The sequence below is a fragment of the Aythya ferina genome, assembly GCF_964211825.1.
Source record: "Aythya ferina genome assembly, chromosome: Z".
Lineage (NCBI taxonomy): Eukaryota > Metazoa > Chordata > Aves > Anseriformes > Anatidae > Aythya > Aythya ferina.
Genome location: NC_140299.1, coordinates 36312763 through 36336082, shown reverse-complemented (window position 1 = coordinate 36336082; position 23320 = coordinate 36312763). Strand labels below are relative to the sequence as shown.

Here is a 23320-nt window from a genome sequence, read left to right as displayed (position 1 = left end):
GGCAGAGGTGTAGCAAGCCTTTGTATTAAAGATGCCCCAGATCTTCTGCAATGTCTGGCTTCATGCCCGCATTAAAGGAGCATGCACAAGATCTTAGCTTCCTAAGACTGAAAAGGATACAGTGACTGCAAACAAGCTCCCACCTTTGCAATTCCCAAATTCAAGGTCTTTAAAGAACACCTATTTGCCATGGAGCATATAAGAGATGCGAATTTGGCCCCAAGTTTAAAAACCAAAGTATTCTTCTCCCCTACTCCCTCCCTGCCTCCACTCCCCCACCGTGGGAATGATGTAGAAAAGTAGTGTTTTTCCACTAGTTGCAGTAGATGATTTTGCCTATCTTTTCCCCTTCTAGTAGACAGTTGCATACTATCAGCCCAATAATTCTTTGAACCAGGAAACCAAATTGTCCACAGATAGAGTTAAAATACACAATATTCTATTCTGACCTTATGATTATATGCTTTGTGCTGTTTCTTGTCCTCACTAAAAAGCATTATGTTTTAAAACATCAGATGTAAGAACTAATTTTGAATGTATTGTCACTATTTTATTAAAATCAGTTTTATAAGCACATGAAAGAAAATTACAAGAGAAATGCATGCAGGATAGAAAATTGTATTATATTTTTTATACTACAATATATGAGGTATCAGAGATGGCAGAAAGCCACAAGTTTGAGTCTGGAGTTTTCCTTTGTATTATTTATCAGATACCTGCTAATATTTATTGCTACTTACTGCAGGTGTTTTATCCTAAAGTAAGAAACAATATTTGCTGGAAATTTTTTGTCTTGCATATATTTTTGAGTGCAATTGTCAAGTGACTTGTCCATGTTCTATTGGAAGCAGGTAACTGTGGAGGAAGAAGTTCCTGGATGCCTGTCTCTGGTTGATTTCAACTTTGCACTAATCAATTCTACCCCTGCCTATTAGGAAGGCTTCCATACCAGCAACTCTTCCTATCTGGAATTTAACTCCTAAGATACCCTGAGAAGAATTATCATTTCTTTTTTATAGTCTCAGTGTAGCTGAGATTGTGGGCCTCTAAACCTAGTGAATTAGTTTTAGTCTGGTACAAATATGTGAAAAGGCTTATTGCTCAAAAGGTGAAAGTCTAGGGAGGTTTCACTTTTCAGTAGCTGGCAGCCTTCATCATGGTAAACAAGCTGTGCAGGCAACTTCTGTATCTCCATAGGTTCCCACTTTATATGTTTGTTGCCTTATCAAACACATTGGCCACTTGCCTGAGTCATAAAACATGATCCATAATTTTCTAACACCAACGTAGAAATTTCATCATTGCTTGAGACCTATACTAGTTACTTATGATCTGACACATACCAGAACTTCAAATTCTCCCATCAGCACAGCAAAAAGCATTTACCCACTTACTTGCTGCTCAGGCAGCGTCTCAGTGAATATGAAGCCCCTCCTCCACAAGTACGTGAACATTCACTCCATGAACCCCAGGCATCCCACAGCGAGTCTCGGTCTTCCTCTGAGCGAGCTGTTCTGGAGCTCTGAGGAGAGGGAAAGAGAGGAAAAAAAAAAATCAGGAAAAATCAATTCAAAGACAAAAAATACTGTTGCTAGCTTCACCTTTCTTTTTGCAGGACATCATTTTGGTCATTGAAGACACAAAATAAATCTTTCCTCTGGCATTCCCACTGGTTGGCATCTGGCTCTTGTTGTGAGGGTTTCTCTAGGAAGTTGATTCCATTTTTTGAAAATCATTGTCTCAGTTTGAGACTGGTATTGATTATTATAGAAGGCAAGGTATTTTTCCTGGTTAAGAGGAGGAGGGAGGAGTATTGTATACATTACAAATTGTACTTCAAAGTTCTGTTGCTATGTTAGAAACTATGAAATGGCATATTAAAAATTGCCTTCCAAGGCAATGTTCGGGAGAAAAATAATCACAGTGTAGTCAATCTACATGATACCAACACATTTAACATAAGATTTTCATACATTCACTATGGTTATTTTTCTCTGCCTAAAGATCTCCTATATGCTCTCTGGATTCCCAAATTGTGTTATCTCCATTTGCTGCATTGAAAAGAGAGAATGAATGCCAGGTGCAGGCTCAGGCAGTGCTATCACTAATGCAAGCAGCATGGCTAAAACAACTCTGTGGAGAGGCAGCACTGATGGAATCCGAAATGTTCAGATCTTCTGGGACTGACTTATGAATGTACAGCACCACCTGTCTCAGACAATTCAGTCATTCACATACCAACATTTCACTTTCATTCATGCAAATGTACCTTATGAACAGATCTGTAGGGAGACAAATAATTTAATAATTTAGATAGATATTGTCCTTCATGGACCAGTTTTGCTAAAGGAAATGAATAACACACAGAAATATAGAGAGGTGCATTGAAAACACCTATGCCTGATGGTGACCAGGCAGTGTACTCAATCAAAACATGGCTGTGGGCAATCACATACTGAATACTGCATTCCTACTTGTATTTGGAATAAATGAGTAGACAAGAAAAGAATACAAGGGAAGCTTTGGTTGCACATCTTCACCATAGAAAAAACACCAAATATCATTGCTAGCCCTCGTTAGAGGCATCAACATCAGCTGTCAACACTGAGGTATTATTTGAGATAACGCAGCTCAACACTGAAATCATTTCATCTTCACTGAACTTGTGTAGAAGTTTTGTAATGAAATCTGAAACCGTCTGAAAAACACGAATATTGTATACTGTTATTTGCAGGCATAAAACAACAACAAAAGAAGAATTGGTGACAGCTTAGAGCTGTGAGCAGTTTGTCACACAGCTGAGATCCAAAACTGAACACTGTGTCTGTAGAGCAAAGGACTTATGTCTGACACTATGATATGAAATGTGTGTTAATTCAGATTTATCAAGATGAGAGGTTAACCATTCTTTTATTTTTAGGAGCCAAGAATACATTATACAGTCTAACCATTAATACTGAGAGAATTTTCCAACGTGGAAATCATTCAATCCTACAAAATTTTGCAAGGGCATTGCAGTACATGCACGAGTGTCACCCACAATGCTGAATAAACAGCCAGGCATTAGACTAACTGACGTGGAAGCCCATGGCTCTAATTAGTTATCTCTATACTCAGCTCAGTAATGAGGCCAAAGTCTCACACTGAACTCTTTTCTCCAGTAAACAGAAAGCCAGTAATCTCAGTGTTGTACACATTTGCAACTTCTGACAGTCATTAGTTCCATACATCTGAAGTATAAAAACACTGCCAGTGCTGTTCATATAGTCCCCTAGGAGTCCTCTACCCCGAAGCGATTCATTAGTTCACAGATCAGTACCTAGTTTACTCAGGTTGACAGAGTAATTACATTGTTATATTCATTCCAAAAGCCTGATACTACTCTTAGATACACTGGCACAATAAACTAGGAGTAACTAAATGAAAGCTGATCATGTGTAAGTGAGCTCAGACTGTGTGCCAAATTGGCAAAGTTCTATGGATAAATAGTTTAAAAGAAAGAAAATTAAGATTTGTAGGACACCTGCCTAGCTACTTTCTCTTCATTCCCTCTCTTCCCATGGTTTCTTTCATCAAGGCACAGACCAAACCTGATCTTGAAATATAAGTCACCTGTTTGGGCAGAATGGGGAAAGAATTTTCCTCCCCACAAAACACCAAATATAGCTATTTCTTTTGATGGGATGAGTTCAGCAAGTGGCAAGGGTCAGGTGTGAGATGCCAGCACAGCAGCACACCAGACTGTCCACCCAACTGAAGCTCCCCGGCATTTCACAATAGATGCCTGTGGCACTCCACATGTTACTGCTCATTTGCCCTTCAAAAGGCATGGATGCTCCTTTTTAAAACCAGATTATGCACGTTAAAGGGCAGATACCCAAATGTCACATACATATAGTCCTTTTGGACTTCTCACACAAAGAAGGCCGACCCTTTTGAATCCTTTAGGATCTGGTTGAAAGCATGCTGAGGTTGAGACTATCAAAAAAACTACAGGGATTCAGGAGCAGAACTTTAAAGATACATTGAACATTAAAAGATAAATTGAAAAGGGGACACAGCACAATTCTTAAAGTTTTTTTTTTTTTTTTTTTAATTATTTAGTAATCAAACCCTGTGAATGAGAAGGAAGTTAAACAGGCAAAAGGCAAGCTTTCCTCCAGCAGTTCTGTTGAAGTACCTCCACTCTGATCCTGCTGCCCCATTTTTGCACTTTTGTCAAGCAGACCTTGACAGCTGTGCTGAATAACTCGATTCTGTGTTGTGACCAGCCTCCATTCTCAGTTTGCTTAATGGCACGCAGTTTGTAATAGCATTTTAAACACATGCAGCACTTCCTTCAGCAGAACAGCTTTTGGAAGATGGTTTAGATGGGTAATTGAACCAGTTTTACATTGCTGTAACATTTAGTATGAGGTAATTTTGCTTTGGATCTACTGACAGGAAAAAAAGCCTGAATTAATTTGTTCTGTGACAGATAATACTTGATTTGTCTTCATGAGTGTACAACCATGATTTGACATTCAGTTTATCTTACCTTTATTAAAATGCAACATGATTTAATTTCAACGCTATAACCACACAGGTAAATATAAAATTTAAGGTAAGATAAGTGATCAAATTCAGAATATGGCTAATCCCCACAGCTGCAGAAGATCACATATGCAACAGTTTTACAGATGTTATCCATCATCTAGATACAATCTCATTAACATTTACATGTGAGACAAGAAGAACAACATGCCAATTTACTGAGTTTATTTCATCTGTTTCCTAAAGCATATTTTTAAATGACAATTTCTGTTTGCACGTTTACTCTGCTAAGAATAAAATGCATATCTACACTTTTAGTTTAGAATAAACTGAATATCTTCAAACTGAAAACTTGCCCTGAAGACTCAGCACTAGTTGAAAGCCCAGTCAACGACATAATTAGAAAACGTTGCAAGGTAAAGTTGCATGAACCAAGTACTCTTACCTCATCACAAATTATAAGCATCAGCACAGCTAGACATTCTAAGGGTCCAAATTTTTCTGAAATAAATTGTACTCCCACCCAGAGGAGAGTCATGTGCCTGTTATTTGCATTCCAAGATTTGTTATAAGACCTATATATTCCCAGAAAGCACGTGATCTCAAGCTGGAATAGGCTCCAAGTTTTCTTTTAACAAGTGGAATAAACATAATTCATGTCAACTCAATCCATGTTTAATGTTAAAGAAAGTAGAAGTGGTTTTCCCTCCTATGAACTACACAGTTAAGACTGAGCCTGAAATTCTAGCAATGCCTGAAAAGCCATTTTAAATCTGAAGAAGATTATGGATCTACTGCAGACTTAAAAAATATATACCATTACCAGCTAAGGACATGCTGTTTAGCACAGACTTTTCAGAAGCAGATTATACAACTAATTAATAGTTTCTACCCACTTTCAACAAAGTTAACTACATTGAAGAGCTTACATTAAAAATATTCATGATGATAGTTAAGAACATCTCACTTCTCTACAATACAAGGACTGCTACAGTACTCCTAAAAGCCCTAGAGTTCTTACTTACCATAAAGGGCAAGCAGGGGGGAAAAAAGAGGCAAAGAAGAAGAAAAGCAGAGGAAGGTACATACCTCGAAAGCTGCTAGGTAACCACCAGCCAAAGCTTGCTTTAACTAACACTTCTCTCTTAGAAGTCTTTTATCCCTGCCAGAAGTACCACAGGTTGGTACTTCTCCAAACGTCATCATGCACCAAAAGAGGAGAATACAAATGCTCATCAAGGTCTGCTATACCCTACTGCTGATATATAAACAGCTTCCTTCCTTCTTCTGTTCATCCTAAGTAGATCTCAGCCTCAGCTTTCCAAGACGTACCCACCACTTTATTCTGACACCTACATCATCAATGGTAGAAATGTTCCCCACTGAAGGCAATTTGCTTATAAATGACCTATGTAAAACAAAGAAGTCTGTTAGCACTAATTGAAATCAGCTTGCTGTTTATACCTCATTACCCTAATACACACTTAACCTGAGGGTGATCCTTCAGCTACCACCCAAAACAGCAGCTGCAGGGGAAAGGGGGCCTGTGGATGCTCAAGGAGTTCTCTAATGAGAAAGAACATTCTATGCTTTTGGACAAGACAGCATGAAAAATCATGTGTACAAAATGAAAGAATGAAAAAAAAATGAACTCACTGTTAGTGGATTAAGCATGCTGTTGAAAATGCTTACAAAAAGAAAACAAAACCAAACAAAAACAAACAAACAAACAAGGGAGTGGGGGGGCTACACTATGAGCTGAACAAAGGGCTTCTTAGAATATAAACAGAGATAGTCTGATATAATCAAGTAAGCCTAAAAGAATTGTATCCAATTTTATAGTAGGAAAAATAAACAATAAAATCCAGTATCAGTGGTTAACAGCAATTTCTGAATTTATTAAAGAATTGTCAAGCATACATATTGTATTCAGACAGCTGAATAACGGACCTTTTCTACCCTCTCCACTAACATACAGTACACAGAAATCATTTAAACCATCTGGAATAGTATGTGAAAAACACAACAAGTGTCACACATCCTTAAATCACAACAGCTGCCTGGCCATCCAGGAGCTGCATCCCTGATGAGAAAACCATGTTTCTTCTAAGAGCATGTGTGTACACATGTGTGTGGGTGCACAGAGGGAGAAATATGAAAAGTAGCAAGACCTCTACTCATATCCTGAGACCTATAAATGCAGCTCAGCCTTAAGAAAATAAATCTCTAAGTTGCATACTGGAATTTAATTTAAAATTCTGATTGGAAATGGAGTATCCCTACAGAATCCAACTATTTGTCAGTGTCACACAGAGAGGAGTGCATATAAATGCAGATCATGTTCTTTCATTGCTCCTCAGTTACGAAGGATTCCAATCTGCCTCCTCCTTCAGCACGATGCTGCTAAAGTCATATTTTTCAAGCAACCAGTATGCTTCCTAGATTAAATAGCAACATAGATAGTGAAAACTGCAATTAACCTGTTGTTGGACTAAGGCAGTGATACAGAATTTAAGCCACAGTTATTTCCCAGATGATATGCACTACTGGGTTTGGTTAAGAATTTTAGATCATCTGGTTCTTATCATACCCCCACTGTTTAGGGGTATGATGAACTGTCAGTGACAATATGCAAGGCTCCTCTGAGGCCATTGGCTAACTTGTCTTTTGCTACTGTGAAAATGATATTAGGGACAAAAAAAAAACCAAAAAACAAAAAACAACAAAACAAACAAACAAACAAAAAACTATTTTCTCTATTATGTGGGCTTTCTGCCCTTCCTTCTCAAATATATTCAAACAAATCCTTGTATGAATTCTTGCCAAGCCATACATTCTCCCTCTTTTGAGTAATCCTTAATCATCCTTTGATGTTAAATTGTCATTGAGGTAAAATTGATACACTGAGGTACTTCACAGTGTACTGAAATGCTGTTTGTATTGAACCACTTATCTAGTGCTCTCAGCACTTACCTAGGTGTGTAACAGTAGAAGACAAGTCCCTCATCCCTTTTTAGGAAACATATTTCAAAACTTCAACCAATGTAAATATATGGTTTGTAAGATTTAATTTGTACGGTGATGCATATCTTTGTTGCATTCCATCCAAAGTAATGGATGAATTAGGGTTCAAATAGGAAACTGCTTGGAAATTTCTGTCTTTTAAAGGAAGGCAAGACAGAAAAAAATCATGGCCAGATGAATTATTAAGGGTATTTATTGTCAAACAAAATGTTTACATGCAAGACTGTTCTGACTAGCTATGGAAACTTTCCTGTGCTATTCTCTTGGAAAAGTCATGAGTAAAATATCTAGACATGTCCAGTTTGCAGTGCACAAAAAATATTTTTAATGTATCTAGGCATGAAGCTGCACATCACTTTAAACAGTACTGTATGTCTGAAGCACATCAGCTCTTCAAGTACTATGCTGAAAAAAGGTCTTATTAAAATAAGCCTTATCTTGTGAGGAGAATAGTTCCATGGAAGCACCAGGACTCACCACCTTAATAGTCACCCACCAGCTCCCACTATATATCTGCCCATTTCATGCACCTCATCCAAGCACAGCTCCACAGGATAGCCTTAGCAGCATATCCAATGATGGAATAGGAATGAATGGTGACCTGTTTTAATTTACGAAGGGGGCTGCTTCAGGGTCAGGGTGCTCATCTGGTGTGATAGATTGTGTTCCTTTTGTCCTCACCGTATCCCATGTAAAGATGACTTCACCCACCAGAACTGCCAGCCAGCCACCCTGAGGAAGGACCACACAAGCCAGAGAAATCTGCCTACCCACTAGGCATCCTTACCAAAGGAGATCATTTTGCTCTCACAGATGCCAAAAGATGAAAAGAACAAATGCCCTTCTGCCCAGGCTGCCAGAGCTGTTTGCTGCACCTGAGATGCTAAATGACCATGGCTGCAATTGTTCCTGTGATTAACTGCACACTGTTCCCTATGGCCGAATTAAAAGGATGCAAAGGATGCACTCCTACTAAAACATTGTATTCTCTGATAAGCAACCTGGAAAGAAAAGTAGCTGCAATAAACATGAGAGCTTTTGAGGTGTAAGTGTCTACACTGTCTCCTCTGCTCCTGGAGCACAGCAGCTCTCTCTGGTCTGGTGTGGAGCTGTGAGCACAGTACCAGCCCACTTGCCCCTGGCTTCCAGTCTTGGAAATAAACTGAGGAATTTTTGCCTCCTTTGCAGTTGCAAGACCAGGCAAAAGGCCTGTGAGAGGATCATGAGAATATTTCCTATGGAAAGCCCCTGGCACAGGAAACACTAGATCTGAGTGACTCCATGCCCCAAGGAAGGCACTAGCACAGATGCACACGTGTGTGAGGGTATATCCTGTACTTTGGGTAATTACTTTATGCTTAGAACTTGCTACTACAGAAAAATGGGCCGGGAATTTTTTTATTTTTATTTATTTATTTATTTATTTTTCCTACTCAACAAAAAAATCCTAATCTTTTTTTTTTTTTTTTTTTTTTTTTTTTTTTAATTTGTCCTTTCTTCAGGATCTAAATCATCTATCACTTAGAAGAAATTGGATAAGACACCTTGATGAGAAGGTGAGAACAGGAAATCTCTCTAAGATCCTCTTTAGGTTTTTCAACATTTATTCTGCTCCTGCAAGCAGAGTCAAAGTGAAGAGCAATAGGTGGACATTTTTTCTTTATTCTGAGGGAAGACACCCAATAGGCAAATTGCTAGCTCAGTTCCCGGTGACATAAGAAAAAATTTGCTGTGGTAGTCCATTTTGTTCCTTTTTGTCTTCTCTTAAAAATCAGAGCTGTGCAGGAACTGTGGGAACAGAAAAAGGGAAAATTATGGCACTTTTTTCCTTTTGCACATGAAGGCAGAGGTTAATGTAGGGGGAAATAACTATATATTACCTGATATGGTTATTTTGTAAGTAATAAGGAGACAGTGTCACAGTGAACTCTGATCTCCTGAAAACAGAATGCCTGTAATCTCAGTATTGTACACATTTACACCCTACAACAGTCATTAGCTGTAGGCATCAAGTGTTCTCTGAAGGACAAAAGTATTGCCAGTGTCCCTTGGGATTCCTCCTGCCCTCAAAAAAGCCATATAGCTGTGCATATAGTATTTTAAAATGAATCCTCATGACCCATCATAGAGAGTACACAGCTTCTTGTCTGCAACAAAAAAGGGAAGAAAAGATAAACAGTTATGTCAGTACATTAAGAGCTAAACATCTATTCCCAAGGCTGGACTGTAAGTTGTATCCCAGGAGAAATGTGCCAAATGTGAGCTCATTTCTTCTAAAAGGGCAGCAGCCAGCCAGGAGGGTTGCTGGCAGAGGATGGAGCTGACACCATATCACTTCAACACACTGCACGCTGCACTCCCTATAACATTTTATAACAGTGCCTTGTAAAACTCAGATCAGTCCTATCTCTCACTGCAGTTACCCGTATGAAAATATACACCAGGGGAGCAATGAGAATACAAGAGCTCTCTTTCTTGCTTTCACAGACCCAAATTACAACACCCTGTTGTATTTAAATCCTGCTGTGCTGGTGTAAACACCAGGTATGGGTGATCCAATACAGTGCAGGTCCAAGCTGGCTCAACCTCAGGCTTGTCGCCTAATTGACTCAGAGCATTTTTTGAGGCTAGGACTTTTTCAGATGCAGGGTGGGTGAAATCACTTTCCAGAATTCGGAACCCACCCAACAGAATGGGTTCAAAAGTACATCTTGCACTTGAGGACTTTGGGTTTGCTTTCCACGTAGGAAGGACTGGGTGTGGGGAAGGAACTGAGAGGGGTACACAGAAAGGAAGAGAAGAAAAACTATTGTCTGTGACAATGCCTGCTACATGTTTTCTAAGTGGAGAGACATGAAAGCTGTGTGCTGGCTTGGCTGTGTCTGTTGGTCTCAAAAAATAAATTGGTCCACATGTGGCAGACAGCCCCATTTCCATGGGTGAACCATTGTCTCCCTCAAAAAGTCGGGGTAACACATTGAATAAATGAGTATAAGCCATTTTCCTTCGGCTTAGTAAACTGACCTTAGGCTTCAGATATTTACAAAGATTAAACATCTGCACAGGCCATAACAGCTAACCGTTACTCCTTTTATATGCATCAACCCCCACATGGACTGGATTGAGAAACTATGGTTCTGAAAGTCCAAGCTAGAAGACCATGTCATGTTAACCTAGAAGGAAACAGGCCTGTTAGCTCCAGGGTGGTTCAGCCTCACTTGCAGCTGGTGGGAGCAGTAAGGCAAGTTGCCATGGGTTATGAGAAGAGATGGCACTCTCTGGTCAGGAGGCATTTCAGGGAAGGGAGGAGAACTCTCCAAGGGCTTGTGTAATTTCAGATAAACACCCATAATTATGAGGTTTATTCAAAATAAATGAAGACTCCTATCCTTCTGATGGTCTGCCATCTCGTTCAGTTACCTCATGGAGCTGTGTATGTGTTTATTTTCACAACAAGAGGCTATATAAAGGGTTGAAACATTGAGGAGCCTCAGTGGAGGCAGGAAAACTGAAAGGTAAATGTTTATGTAAAAGAAGAGAGAGCAAAAGAGAGGGAGAAAGAAGAGAGAGGAAGAGGAAGAGGAAGAGGAAGGAAACCAGAAATTATGTGGAAAGCTCAGGATCTCATGTCATAACAACAAAAAAAGGGAATATGTAAAGAAAGCTCACAGGATCTTTAGGAATTAATTGCAAATCTTAGGTATAGTCTAACATATTTATTCTCCCTTAATCACTAGCAATTGATTGCAAATTAATGTAGATGTTTCTTTAACAGAAAATGCACTTAGTTTTTAAGAGTTTGTGGTACCAACATGCATGAGTTTTCTCAGAGTACCAGATTTTTTTCTTCATTATTTTAAATTGTTACAAAGATGTAAAGAGTTCCAGGTTATAAGCTGTTGCCGCTGTCATACTGCCCTCTCATATCACACATAATGAAAAAAATGTATTCTTTCCTCTCACCAAATAAAAAGAAAGACACATCCACATTTTGGAGCCAGCATGCTGCACAGAAGAGGCTGTGGCATTCCACCCCCACCTCCCGCCAGTCTTCATCTCTGGTAAGATGTGGTAAACCTTTTGCCCTGTTGCTCACCAGCACTGACGTGTGATTGAACTCATTACAGACCAAGACTGCTCAAGCTTGGAGCATCAGAGAAGAGTCTTACAACTCAAGCAGGGGATGTTTAAGTTTTTAGATTCAAAAATTTCTGTTGAATTACATGCTCAACCCCCCCTTCAGAACGTTCATCTTTAAAACGTGGCCCTGGATACATCTTTAAGGAACACACTGTTGATACCACAGTAACTTGAAAATCCCCCACTCTTTTTTAAACAGGAACTATGAAAATGTCATATCTAAAACACATCCACAATCATAATCCATCCAAATACCAATATTAAAAAGAAAAGACAGCCCTGGGCTTGTTAAGGGCAGTTATATTAGCCCTCTACAACAGATGCTTTTAACAGTCCAGACTGAAAGAAATACAGGGATTTAAGTAAGTCAATAAGTAAGTAAGTAAGTAAGTAAATAAATAAATAAATAAATAAACCACCAATTTGATGCCAGCACCAGAACAGTAGGAGACCTTATTGTTTCCTTTATTCCTTTTCATTTCTGTTTCTGTTGATATAGCACAGGAACTGAACAATACACTAACAAACTTCAAACAGGGACTGAGATTATATCCAACAAAGTTAGAAGAGGAAATATGACACCCCTACAGAACATTCATACGGAAAAAAAAAAAAAAAAAAAAAAAAGAGTTATATTTATTTTATGGGACAGTTTAAATTTATTATAAATTACATATAATTTCCTGTCTCATTTCTTGAGCACTCTTGGAATTTATTTCAGGATATCTTACATTATCATACACACCCTTCCCTCAGCCCTGACCCTCTCCCTGCTGGACTTGCTCTAAAGGAAGTCCCTGAAAGGCAGCGATCTCAGGGCAACCCCTAGAGTGTTGAAGCTTTGGAAGAAAATCCATAAAGGCAGTGAAGATGAAACTGGAAACTATGTGAAAATTAGTGCACTGAAGAATCCGGAGCATACCACTTTTTTCTTTACACAAATAGAAGAAGGAACACTCCTGTGAGATATATCTGAATAATTCACAGGTGGCAAAACTATTAAGATTTCAGCATACGTTTGCCTTGGAAGCAGAATAAAACTCACAAGCTGCCCTTGCTGCTTTCCCTTTCCCTCCCCCAGTAACCTGCCTCTGTTGCTTCCCAATTTCAACACTATATTATTTGAGAAAATGGGCTGTGGCAGCAAAGAAAAAAAAAAAAGCTCACATGTGAAATGAAATTCTAATCAAGACACTTAAAGAGAAAAAAAAAAAAAGGAAATAAACTGAGAGTTAGTAATCTTGGATATGGTGTCATCTCACTGTCAGTGAAGTAGAGTCAAGGTTCTGGTCTACAGTAGTCTTCAACATGAACATTCAGATTCAGGCCATAACAAACTCACAACCCTCAGCAAAGTTGTTCTGTTGAAAATAAGACAAAACAGTCACTCAGGTTTCACCCAAGGATATTCACGACCAGTGTTTTTTGGATACATTTTAATTGTCCCGAAGCATGACATTTGAATACCACATGAAAAAGTTCACAACAAAAACAGCTATGAAATGAAGGACTGTAATACAAAGTCTGGGCAGGTGAAATTCAATGCACCATTATTGCAGTTAACAGAGGCAAAATAATTTACATAGCTGAAAAATTTGATCTGAAATTTCATCTGATACTGTGCTTTTGAACCTTATATTAGAAGTTATTCTAAGAATAACATTTGCCACTTCCAAAAAATGGCCAAACACTTAAATGCTGATGACTCCATGGAACTGTGGAAGAACCCTCTACAGAGACAGATAAAATACTGCATACAATCATCTTGAAAGACAAATAGAACATGTGAGAATGTCATCTTAAAAAATGTGATACCGACTTTTAAAAATTTCAAGTATCTATAATCCCCAATAGACAATCCTTTCTTCACTTCCCTTTTGAATATCAGCCTTTTTTTTTTTTTTTTTAAGTGATAAAAAATACAAGTCCAAATATGTACAATGAATCTTAGCATACATGATAGCAAATCTCAGGCCTGTGATGAAACCTAGGCATTTCTTGAGATATAAAGATATCTGAAGGACATTTACCATGACTGGGCTATGCTCAACACCCTACAGGTCCAGGAAGCTACAAAAGATTTTACAACACTCCATGAAATGTGTACCTCTTACTTACCTTCTCCAGTTTTCTTGAACATACACTTAAGGATTAGGAGATCAGAAGGCTGGAGCACCTCTCCTGTGAAGACAGACTGAGGGAGCTGGGGTTGTTCAACCTGGAGAAGAGAGGGCTTTAGGGAGACCTTATAGCGGTCTTCCAGTGCCTAAAGGGGGCCTAAAAGAAAGCTGGGGAGGGACTCATTCTCAGAGAGTGATAGGACAAGAGGTGATAGATTTAAACTAGAAGAAAGTAGATTGTATTTTAGGAAGGAATTCTTTATGATGAGGTTGGTGAGGCACTGGAACAGCTTGTCTAGAGAGAAGCTGTGATTGCCCCATTCCTGAAAGTGTTCAAGGCCAGGTTGGATGGGGCTTTGAGCAACATGGTCTAGTGGAAGGTGTCCCTGGCCATGGCAGGGGGGTTGAAATGAGATGATCTTTAAGGTCCCTTCCAACCTAAACCATTCTATGATTCTGTGATTCTATGATCCTGTTCTCTAAGATGTCCAACATCCAAAACTGGTCTGCCATCCCACTGCCTACCTGCTGATATGAAACAGTGGCAATGCCAAGGGCAAATGTCAACCCTTCCTTTAAAACAGCATGGAATATGTTACATTCCATTCAAACATACAGTATTTTGATAAAATTAAATGTTTCACAACAACTTTTGATTAGTTACTATCCACCACATGAAAAGTCTGCTTTCATAGCTGTTCCTGGCTTGGGCTAGAATGGGTTTCTTTCTCTTTTCTTGTTCCCTGTCCTGACACCACAGCATCTATTGGATAATACATTTTCACAATTTATTTTTTTCCCCTGCAGTTTCCCAGTTTTTATACATGTAATTGCTGCCTGTACAGACTTTTCTTACAAGCATCAGAAAAAAACTATGAACATCAGCAACAGAGATAACAGGACTGCCTACAGGTTTAAGAAGACAACTCCATAACAGAAACTATGAGGATATATTTGGATGACTAACAACACAATTATAAAGGATACAGTTTTGGTTTGCTTCACTGAAAATTCAGTTATGCAGAGATTGATAGCCCTCTCCTAAATAACTATTAATCTGGGCATATAGGCTACTCAGGCTTCACATTAACTACTGATACTTGAGAATTTTTAGCATATGAATTTATTCAGGTGCCAGATCTATGACTACAGGTGACTGTACTCTAACCTTCAGAACTTCTACGGTGTTCTATTCCATAGTTTCATTATTATTCCTTGCCAGACCTATGAATCTAGCAAAAGTCATTAAAACAAATTGCACCTATCTTTAGTGACACTGATGTAGAAGCCCAACAGCTCAGCAGCCTTCATTAAGTAGTATTCACTTAAAACCAAAGGAAAAATAAAATACCATCACATGATCTTAGTATGGCTTCTGCAAGCAGTCTAACACGAAGTCCGAGAAGCTTTGTCACTTGGTAAAGAAAGAGTAAATAAATGATATACTTAAAAACAAACAAACAAACAAAACAACAACAACAACAAAAAAACTCTGAAGGAGGAGGTAACTTAAATAAGTCCAAACACAAAATTCTGGAGTAATGTGTGAAGAACGTTTTGAATATACACTCTTAGTAGCATTAGATGTTCATGTAAGCTATTGTGGCCTTTATAGATATCAGTCATGATATCTATAGTCTATGGTCTATGGTGGCACTGGTGGCAAACCACAATGGTGAGAAATTTTCCACCCTTTTGCACAAATAAATTATAAGTTTGTATAGTTAAGCTATGAAAGTCAGTGCATCCTTACCCAACTGAGGTGATCAAATGCCAGTCTGCTCGTAGACATGTCTATGCACAAAGATGTGCACACTTTGGACGCTGTACTGGAAAATCCTTCTCTGTACAGCTATAAATGTAGAAACAGATGAACAGACATACAGCAGTAGGTATACCTATCTACACGTGAAAGGAAAAACTGTCAAGCATTGTACTTTCAGATGTAAACAAGAAGCATCATATTCATTCCACTGCTAATTGTGGTTGTGGTCATCCAAGACAGACCCAGTAAGATAATAGGAGAATATGATGCCAAAGAGCCTGGAAGGAATGGACTATTGTATTTGACTATTTTCCATGTACAAATCAGCACAGCAAAAGAAAGAAATCCTGCAGAAAAAACACATGTACTTTATTACAGTTCATAGTGTTAGTTCTGTAAATAACACAACAGCAACCCAGAGAGCTAAAAAAAGCTGCTGAAAAGATGCAAACAACAAATACAAATGTGATTAAATGCCCTTCTGACATGAAGTGATTTGACTTCAAGTTTAGATGAACACGCATGTCAATGGTTGGTTATGGTTTTGGCCACATTCCCTTTGAGTTAGACAACTGTGATTTGCTTGTGTTAGACTTTTATTTTTAAACCAATAGAAAGGAAAATCTTTGGAACAGATTGCCTGTTCTCTTTTGTTTCTCTTAAAAGTGGTGTACTAATATTTTCTTAGCATGCAAAAGTTCACAGAGCAATGATCAAAATTCTCCAAATACCTGCTTAGTCTGGGAAGAGAGAAACAGAGAGAGAAACAGTCTTTTCAAGTTGTTTTCAGTCTGATCTAAGTTTTTCAAGACAGGCAAGTAGAGTTATAGCTCAGATTTTTAAAAGTATCTGTGAAAGTACCTAACTGCCATTTATACCAGGAAAACTGGACGTCTGGGCATGGAGCAAATTCTAGGGCAGTTATCAAATAAAGTACAAACCCCACAGATCTTAATCAAGCAGCCTTCTATTACTCAACTGAAAATTATTTCTTTTCAAGAAGATTAAGAACCGTGATGGAGTACTACACTCACCACTACACTTGTCCAGGTGGTCTGCCTTGAAGCAGACTGTATCTGCTGGCTAATGAGGGGATGCCGCAGATGGTGCCTCTGGACTTGTCCTTCCCTTTAGTATTTTGTGTGTATGGGCTGGAACTGTGCCTGGGCTATGCAAGCTCATTACAAGGGCAAAGAAGCAAATCAAAGAGCAAAGGCACTACTCTTCTGTACAGTGTCTTACTGAAAATACAAGGGCATTTGATGAATGATTGCAAGATTAATCCTGTGAGCAGCTGCTACCAAGCCCTAGTGCTTAAAACTGCAAACACTTCTACTGATGTTACTGGAGTGCTTCATGACTGGAGGCTGCTCATTCTGCCCAGTGTAGGCAAGACAAAGATTTTAGAAACACACAAGATTAGAGAAACACGTAAATCCAGACATAGATTTCCATAGCTCTGAACTCATACACCTACTTCATTAGAGGCTGGTATCTATATGGCTAATAGCCATGTCATAAACCTATTTATGTATGTATTTATTTATTTATTTATTCAAAAACATCAGTGAGCCATACCCTGTAGGAATTCATGCTGCAATAAACTACAGTAGTAACATTTAGACCAGGGTATCTTAAAATTTATCTCTATCTCTATCCAATCTGGAAGTCAAATTCTTGCATATTTACCTAATCTCCTGCTGAAAGCTAGGAAGAGATTTTTTCTCTGACTGTGGACAGAGTAAAAGAATGGTCTGATTCAAAAAAGAAAGTTAGGCTTTCACATCACAATTCTTAAGGCCACAAAGAGATTTGGTAGGAGGTGTGGGGGGGAAATCTCTCGAGGCAGGATAAATCATGCAAATAAAAACTAGTATAGTATGGAATAGAATGAATAATAGCTGGCAGCTATTTATACACTATTTATTTTCATGAAATGGGGACTGAGAACTTAATTCACAAGCAGGAGAGTGAAGTATAAATGTTATGAGTATGAGCTTAATATGGGGCCAAATCCTACAGTCCTTACATAGTCTTGTTGAGTCATATCTCCTGTTGATCTTCTCTAAATTAGCAGTGCAGGATTGGCTCATAGTATATTACAGTCATCAGGTTATAAACTTCTCATTTTCATCTGTGAAAGAGAACCAATGCCTGACTTTATGCCACTTCTTGTGATTTCAGTGTTTTAAATAGAAAAATAGATCTTTCAACAAACTGGAAATTTAAATCTCAGCCTTGGTAGCTTTCTTATTTCTAGTAATGAAATGCCATTTAATGATTCAATATCTAAAAGATTAAAAAAAAAATCATACCATTGTTTTTATTAAGCATTTGGAATATGGTTATCCCACTAGTTTAGGTCCAGACATAATTAAAAAAATGGTTAAAAGTGTGTTAAGATTAGTTTGCAATAATTAGCACAGACTGTTTCATACAAATAAATAGGAAGATGCAAGCAACTAAAAAGGTTTTTTTTTTGTTGTTTTTTTTTTTTTTCCTTTAAGATTCTTTTCTATTTGGATATGTTCAGTTAAATCTTCAGGAAAAAATAAAATAAAATAAAATAAAATAAAATAAAATAAAATAAAATAAAATAAAATAAAATAAAATAAAGGTATGCCAAGACCCCTACAGTATCAAAAGTGTGTGTACACTAATATTCTCACTGCAGATTTCCTGATAGCAAACACACCTATAAAATTAAGTATGAGTCACAATGGAACACTTAATCTCAATCAAACGGCAGAACTACAGCATTCATCTGTAGAGCATCCTATCAGGATAATCAGGGGAATTATGAAAGAAAATCATACTATAATGATCAACATTATAGCCTTGAAGTATACCAGATATCACATAATATATCTTCCAAAAGTTGGTATAAACTTGTCTCTCTAACAAGTTACAGCAATAATAAGAGCTCATTTAAACTGGCTGCAGGAAAAAGTTCGGTACATGCTGTACCTGTACCTGGTTTTTCTGCATTTCTGCATGTGCACAGTAAAAAATACTTTTCCTTGTCTGTTTTTTTTTTTTTTTTTTTTTTTTTTAAGGAAGGAAGAAAATTCCAGGAACATTACAGTGTGCTATATTTTGATTTAAAGGGGGAAGAACAGCACTTCGCCAAATCCCAAGCATTTAAATCACCGTTCACAGATCATTGCTCTCCAAGTTTATAAAAGTGATGCCAACATCAACTTCTTAGCTCTACCTGCAGCAACCCACAATATAAAGCCTCAAAGTCTGCAGTACTTTAGCAAAGATAAAGTATACGTGATTTGTTCAAAACAAACTCCATCGGTGATCTTAAGGAATAAAAACATACCCACCCATATATGTACACACAGACACATCATCAGCTACAAGTGAGGCACATTTACATGAAAGAAACAGCATTTACCAGGAGGAGGGAAGCCAGAAGCAGGGTGCCAGCAGCGGTCCAGCTGCAGCCCTCCATGGTTGGGTCTGTCCGGGACCTGGGGTCGGACACCGAGCAAACTGTGAAGCGTTCCGCTGCCTGCTGTCACATCCAGTGCTGGTGCGAACTTCAGCCCTGCTTCTCCGCCTCCATCAGCTCTGCTCACATTTCCTGACCCAGGGGTGGGTGAGTGGGTTGGGGTGGGCTGCGGGGAAGTCCTCCCTGAGCCAGCGAGCAGCCAATCCCCCTCCTGCTAAACAGACGAGCAGCACAACAAAGCCAAGGGGTCTGGGGAAAGTGTAACAGGCAAAGGCAGAGGAAAAGAAAACGGAGGGAGAAAGGAGGAGGAGAAGGAGGAGGAGAGAGGCAGAATGGCACAGCTGAAGGGAGTGCTCTGCCCTCAGCTAGCCGTCCTCCAGGAGCTCTGCTCCACCACTTGCCACGAGCTGTTCGGGCGTATTGCTAGGTCACTAGCATTCCTCCTGAGCATGCATTATTCCAGTCAAGAGAGAAATTTAATCTGTTTCAATGTGTAACATACGCCATATAAAGCACCAATCAGAAAATTCCGAAATCTGCCAGGGAGAACGTATGTTTTATTGCAATTGTGTATTTACTACAGGTAAATTGCTCTCTGGAACTCTTTTTTCCTCCTTGTTCAGCAGTAAGGGAGTCTAACTGATCCCAAACTGTGAAGCAGGTATGTTTCTACTAGGACTGAGCGACAGTCTTTCTGTCATTACTTTTTTCCTTTTGGAATTAATTTAAAAACCACTCTATTCTACATTAGAAGTAAAGTGAGCTTATGGGAGGGAGGATTCTGGACAGAAAGACAGGATCCACACACCTCAGGAAAGCTGGAAACTCTGCCTTTGAAGTATTAACTTGACAGATGGGAGTTTCAAATCCTTGCTCTTACCCTTTTCAAGATTCATCCAGTTTGCATACCCATGCCCCTTCACTGCCTGAAGTCTCTAGCTTTTTTCCTTTTTTTTTTTTTTTTTTTCCTCTCTCTCTCTCTCTCTCTCTCTTTTTTTTTTCTTTTTCTCTCTCTCTTTTTTATTTTTATTTTTATTTTTATTTTTTTTTCATTTTCTTTTCTTTGTTGACTCTTATTTTCTAAAGCAGAAATTGTGAACTGGATCCAAGAAACTCTCAATGCAGTAGGCATTCTCCCACATGGGGCTGTTTTGGACTTCTCTTGCAGTTGCAAGATTATGGTGCTGCAGGGCAAGCTAGGTTCAGATGGGCATGCAGAAATCCTCCTCTCCAGTAAGCTCTGACCGTGAAGGAGAAAAATAATGTACATATGTTGGGGAAGGAGAGTAATATGCTAGCAATGAACAGAGCATAGGGAAACTTTGCCAAGGGCATCAGGTCTGGGGTCATAGAGGAAAAGGGAGCAAGTGTAGACCACAGACCATTTAAAAGAACTGTGCATCAGTAGAAATGAATAACAGCCTGGAGGAAAAGCTTGATGAGCAGATGGGGAAAGATACAAAGTCTGCAAGAAGGAAGGAACTGAGAGGAAAAAGGGTTTACAGATGTTGAGAAGTCAGGAGGAAAGAAGAGGGTCTGGCTCAGTATTGCAGGAACAGGAACATAAATACCAGAGATATCTGAAGGCCAAAACAGAAAAGAGAGAAACTAGACAGAACTGGGTTTGGGAAATTAGGGTGAAGAGAGAAATTTGGAACAAGAAACAAAAATAATTAGGAACACTGGGAGGAACAGATTTCAGCTTGCTCTGGCCAGCAGCAGCCTGGTTGGGGACCTTTGAACTTGGCAGGCTAGGAAACACAATGTGGAAGACTGAAAAGCCAGCTAGGTGGACTGAGTGCAACAGGGGTGAGAAGAGGCTTAAAATGTATCCCAATAGTCCTCTACCATCAGTGAGTCCTTTATATGGCCAGATCCTTTCCCATAGCAAATTCAGAGACCACATTCTGTGGAAGACTGAAGGATAGACCACATTGCACCATGCTCAGCTCAGCAGCAGAGAAACCACTGTTTGTTGACACCATGTCAGAACTTAAGACGTCTCAGATTGCCTTTGAAAAACCCAGGAAACTAAACAACAAGAAACATACACCCCCAAACGCTTTGCTTCACTGGCAGTGTCAACCAAAACCTAAGACTTGTACAAACTGATTTTTTCCATACAACTCCCGAGCCAACACTGGCTGTTTTCTCCCTTACTATGTTCCCTTGGCCCAAGAAGACTAACATATTATGAGAAGTAATTACAGCTAATTCCTGGAATTCCTGTACACTCAGTTCTCAAGGCCAAATTTTTATGGTGAACAACAAGGTTTGTGATATTTTGAATAGGTGAAATGATGACTGCTTTATTTGTAAGGACCAAACTACTCCAGTTATGATTAGATGTGTTGCAGTGGTAAGACGATGGTAACTGAGAAGGACATATTCATAACCATATATAGTTTTTCTCTTTGCCTAGCATTAAACTCGATACATTGCACAAACAGTGCCTAAGACCTTTTCAGAATTCTGGAATTAAGGCATTTAGTATTCAACTTTGGAAAAGGCAGGGTTTTGAAAAGAAAGTTTTGGAGATTCTTACCAGTACCGAACTCTCAACAGTCAGCTAAGTCATCTAAACTAGAATAACCGGAGCCTACTTGTACCTGATGTAGAGCCTTGCCATTGTTTTGCTCACAGACCTCCAATTGCAGCTGATGAGTATTTTGTATGCAGAATAATGGCACGCAAAGGACATTAATGTTGCCAAATGATGTGGCCTTCAATGTTCAGACATGTAAAAATTATGATTTGCTATATATATTTTTGTTTTAAATTATGTTTAATCAGTATCAGAGCAGTAAGATGTTCATAACAGCACTTTAAGTTGTAGGAAATTCACCTGACCTGGTATTCTGTCAGATTCCTGAATGCCTCTTCAATTTTGTTTTATTTTTCACAAGAAACTTAAGCAAACCTCATGATTTTCTCATGAAACCATGTGAATATCATACTTCCAACAGTTTGGCTTTGTATTTTCTGCACATATTTGAACCTAGAAATCAAAGCTAAATTCAGGGAATGGAAACTCATATGAATCAAGTCCAAAAGAAAAGTCTACTCAAATTCTTGCATACAGTTTTAATGAGGAGTCGTGCCCAATATCTGCCAATTTCTACAGAGCCATGTTGCATCTACCTAAAGACTCATTTGAATCATTCCTAACTGAAAAAAAAAAAAAAAAAAAAAAAAAAAAAAGAACTAAAAAAGTAGTCTAGATTACTGAAGAAGACTTTTAAGACATGAAGTACCTGGAAGTATTCTGGAGTTGCACTTCTCCATAGCCTGCTGTTCAGGTTTAGGGTTTTCTTTTACTTCATATACATATTTTGTATGGTGTTCATTTATTTGTCTTGCTAAAAGGTCAGTTTAGATATGGAGCACTAGTTTGGGGGTGAGGATATTTATTTCTGCATTGCATAGATACTCAATGACAAAGCCTATAGTAAGAAGGAAAATATGTCCCATACAAGGTAACGTTGACTGAAACATGCAAAGCATCGTGCCCTTATCATCTCCACATTGTATTGTACACTCAAAATGAATTCAGAGCACTGAAGACATCTACCTGCAGCAGAAAAAAAAATAGCTGAAACCTCAAGGGATGTGTTAGCCTATCTGAATTGTGCCTTCTGTGCCCAGCTTTTTTTTTCACCAGTAAGACAGAAATTGTTGTCAGCAAAATCTTAATGCTACAGATAAAAGTCTTGGCTCCCTTAAGATCAATTTCAAAAACATATTTTGAAAAATGCTCGAGATCAGTGAGTTCTAGTGTGCTTTCAGTATGACTTGGTGAATGTCACCCCCAAACCCTGATATTACAAAAACAAATTCTTCATTACTTTAGGAGGGAGTGAATGTGCAATACAGGGCTACTCCATACCCTGAAAATTACCCCTTCTAGTTTCTGATGTGGCCAATAGCTCCACTTCTCCTCCACCTCTGCCAGGAGTTTAAATGAAATTGGTTTTCATCTGTTTGTGAGAAAAGCAGAACTGGTTATAAGTACTATACACCTATGGCAGATTATATGAAATGAAAGCAGAAGCAAAGGAGGGTGTCTGAAGCAGTATTTTAAGCTCTACAGATTTAACAATACTTAATTTGAAAAACACACATGCAAGCAGAAGAAAACTGTTAACATCAGTATACTTTATAGCAGGAAAGAGTGAACTCAGCTTTGGAGCTGATCTCCCAGGGGAATATATGTTACCGTTTTCACTCAGAAGCCACCTGTCTCTTCCTGGAGGTTGGACATTTTCATTTATTCATTTA

General features: G+C 38.6%; 1 protein-coding gene across 7 annotated transcripts in view; it reads right to left on the bottom strand.

Annotated features, from left to right (window-relative positions):
* Window positions 1-23320, bottom strand: part of ADAMTSL1 (ADAMTS like 1) — a gene marked incomplete at its 5' end in the record, with an annotated part of 470451 nt that overhangs the window by 180580 nt on the left and 266551 nt on the right. For 3 of the 7 annotated variants that reach the window (XR_014687385.1, XM_084504894.1, XM_084504895.1), the window contains one exon: window positions 1395-1522. Coding sequence is in view for 6 of the 7 variants with exons in the window: in XM_084504894.1 (XP_084361020.1) it covers window positions 1395-1522 (128 nt within the window). Of the gene's footprint in view, window positions 1-1394; window positions 1523-4978; window positions 5094-18985; window positions 19339-23320 lie in introns of those variants that run through there. The other 4 variants (XM_084504897.1, XM_084504898.1, XM_084504900.1 and 1 more) reach the window with 3 other exon arrangements.